The 3415-nt window shown below is 44.9% G+C and overlaps 1 protein-coding gene across 1 annotated transcript in view; it reads right to left on the bottom strand.

Annotated features, from left to right (window-relative positions):
- The window catches only part of LOC123256572 (carcinoembryonic antigen-related cell adhesion molecule 5-like), a gene marked incomplete at both ends in the record, with an annotated part of 10319 nt that extends 7995 nt beyond the window's left edge, over positions 1 to 2324 (bottom strand). The window contains one exon of the mRNA XM_044685164.1: positions 2043 to 2324. Within this exon, the coding sequence (XP_044541099.1) occupies positions 2043 to 2324 (282 nt within the window). The remainder of the gene's footprint in view (positions 1 to 2042) is intronic.
- Between the last annotated feature and the right edge of the window lie 1091 nt (positions 2325 to 3415).

Consider the following 3415-nt stretch of genomic DNA (forward strand, 5'->3'; position numbering starts at 1 on the left):
ACAGAGAGAGAGAGAGAGAGAGAGAGAGAGAGAGAGAGAGAGAGAGAGAGAGAGAATGTCAGAGCTAGGGGAGAGGTCTTTAGAACATGGAATTTCAAAGCCAGAGGAGTCTTTAGAAGATAAAAATATGAACTGTTATATCTGGAAGGAATGTAAGAACAAAGACTATTTGAAATAAAAGGGCCCACAGAATGCAGAACAGAGAATGTCAGAACTGGGACCTTAGGACATAGGGATAACAATAGCAACTCTGTGATTTCCTTGGTAAAAGGAATTCCTGGGAAAGGAAATTCCTTCTATCAACATAGATTGGAAATATCTCCTTAACTTTGAGTCTTAGAGGGTGGCATATAGCACTGAAAGTTTCAATGACTTCCCCAGGATCACACAGCCCAAAGGCAGAAATTTGAATCTGGTTCTCTTGGCTCCAAGATTAGCCTTCTAAACATGGCCCCATCCATCACAGAACGATAAAGAAGTAGGACCTCAAAGTCATCTAAATTCCAACCCATTCATTCTTTTAAACCCTCACTGTCTGTCGAAGAATTGAAGCTAGATATCATTTCCAAAACAGAAGAATGGTAAGAGCTAGGCAATTGGGGTTAAAGTGACTTGCCCAGGGTCCCACAGCTAGGAAGTGCCTGAAGCCAGATTTGAACCCTAGATCTCCTGTCTCCAGGCCTGGCTCTTTATCACTGAGACACCTAGTTGCCATTAACCCATTCATTTTACCAAAGAGAAAACTGACAGCTAGAGGGACAAGGGACTTGGCCCAAGATCATGTAGGAAATGGATTGATTTACTTCTCTGTTGCTGGGATTCACATCCAGAACCTCATTGTCCCTGGGACTTGGGTTCAGGTCTGCCTTTCTCTGATGACGCACACTTCCAGGCTTGACCCTAGTCAGACACCATGGAGTATTTGGTGGTCCAGTTCTGGAAACCACATTTGAGGAGATAATTGGATGAGATGAAGCATGCCCAGAGGAGACCAGGCAAGGACCCGAACCCAGGAAGGGTGGTGGAAGGAGCTATGGCTATTTATCCTGGAGAAGAGAAGGCTCAGACTGGGAAGATAGGATCGAGATCTTGATTCAGACAGATGGGATCAGGATTCCTGCTTGGAGCTAGAAGGAAGAACTAGGATCAATGTGGGATTAAAGAGGGGATAGAAAGAGTTGTACAGAAGCCTATTTGGGCTCCATATGAGAGAGAGTTTCCAGAGCTCCCTCAAAGAAAGCACTGCCTCTTCAGGTAATGAGCCCATCACTGGGCATCTTTAACCAGAGACCATTTGGGCATTGCTCAAGAACGCTTAGGGAGTGGGGGTAGACAGCTTGGTGGCTGAGTAGACAGAGAGCCAGTCATGGAGGCAGGAGGTCCTGGGTTCAAATATGGCCTGAGATTCCAGCTGTGTGATTCTGAGCAAGTCACTTAACTCCAATTATTGCCTTATCCTTACCACCCTTCTGCCTTGGAACCAATAGTATCAATTTTAAGACAGAAGGAAAGGGGGCAGCTGGGTAGCTCAGTGGATTGAGAGTCAGGCCCAGAGAAGGGAGGTCCTGGGTTCAAATTTGACCTCAGGCACTTCCTAGCTGTGTGACCCTGGGCAAGTCACTTGACCCCCATTGCCTACCCTTACCACTCTTCTGCCATGGTACCAATACACAGTATTGACTCCAAGATGAAAGGTAAGGGTTTTAATTTTAATAATTATAATAATAAATACAGAAGGAGTTTTAAAAAAAAGAATGTTCATAAAGGGATTTGACTCACTGAGTTCTCAGACTCCACCTATCTCTGACATTCTGTGATTCCATGTTATGAAGAGATAGTGAGTTCTCTATCCATGAAAGTATCCAAATAGGGACTAGATGACCTGAAGATATCATGGAAGGGATTCTCTTTCCTATATGTGTTAGACTAGGGATGGCCTCTGCAATCCCTTCCAAAATTCTAGGAGGTCAAAGTTTTCCCTGGCTTGGGTATGAAACCCATCAGGGACAACCCTCGTACCAATGAGAAGAGGAATTACTCACAAACGACGTCCAGGAGAAACGGGGTGCTGATGCTAGTGCTGACTGGATTCTTAGCCTCACACTGGTAGGGCCCCCCATCAGCACGGGTCACCCTGGGAACAGTGAGACTCCTCTGATCTGGGGATAATTCTGCCTGGTGGCTGCCACCCAGAAAGAGTTCCTTGTTGATGTACCACTGGATAGTTGCATCCTTGCTTGGAGTGATGCAGCTCAGTGTCACAGAGTCCACATTCTCTACTGGTGCTGATTTGTTGGTCATGATATTGGGTCGAGTCAGATTCTCTGTCAGAAGCAAAAAGAAAGAGACCAGAAGGGAATCACAGGACTTAGTACTTGGAGCAAACTTAGAACATAGATCATGGAATATCAGTCCTAAGAGAAACCTTAGAACGTGGAATGTCAGGGCTGGAATGGAACTTAGAATACAGGACTTGGGGTGTCAAACTTGGGAGAATACTTGGAATATAAAATGTTAGAGCTGGACGGCCCTTTAGAACTTGGAATGTTAATGCTGGAAGGAAACTTGGAAAGAGAACACAGAGAGTTTGGGGTGGAAGAAGTTAGAACATGGAAAGTCAAAGCTGAAAGAGAACTTAGAACAAAGACCATGAGATGTCACATCTGGGAGAAATTCTAGAACACAGAAAGACAGGATGGAAGGGAACTTAGATCATAGATGACAAGATGGCTTACTCTTAGAACTACAAAGAATCTTAGAACCCAGAATTTTAGAGATTTTTTTAGAGAGAGTCTAATCTAAATCTTCTCTTTGCAGATGGAAAAACTGAAGGACAGGAAGTAGAAAGGACTTACCTACTGTCATACAAGGTAGTAAGTATCAGAGGCAAGATTGGAACACAGATCCTCTGATCCCAAAGACTGTCCTCTATACTACCATTACTTCAATGTTATGAGTAAGAAATCTGGGATTCTAACCTAGATTTTCCTTCCCCCCCCCCCCATCCTACTCATGATGAGCTGCCCTCATAGCTCATAACCCCTGTTCTCATTCTCAGGACCCACAAGTTTCTATTGCCCTCACCTGAGGCATCATGCTTCTCCCCTAATCCCCCATTAGTCCCTCTGTGCCTATCATTTGTCTTCCTAAGTGACTGTTGAATCAGCTAAGTAAATAAAATTTCTCCTCCCATTCCAAGGAGAGAGAGAGAGTTCAGAACCCTCTTCCAATCCCCCTCCCAGGAAAGAGAGCCCTCCACTAACACAGAGGCACAGTGACAGATGCTGGTGGATGGCCCTGAGGAGAGGAAGAGGGCAGGACCACCTACCATAGACAGGCAAGTAGACATTTGTAGACACCATATTTGACCCTGAGCCTGTTGGAAAGAAGATCTGGCGAATAGTATAGATCCCAG

Source organism: Gracilinanus agilis, unplaced genomic scaffold (genome assembly GCF_016433145.1).
Source record: "Gracilinanus agilis isolate LMUSP501 unplaced genomic scaffold, AgileGrace unplaced_scaffold61058, whole genome shotgun sequence".
Classification (NCBI taxonomy): Eukaryota; Metazoa; Chordata; class Mammalia; order Didelphimorphia; family Didelphidae; genus Gracilinanus; species Gracilinanus agilis.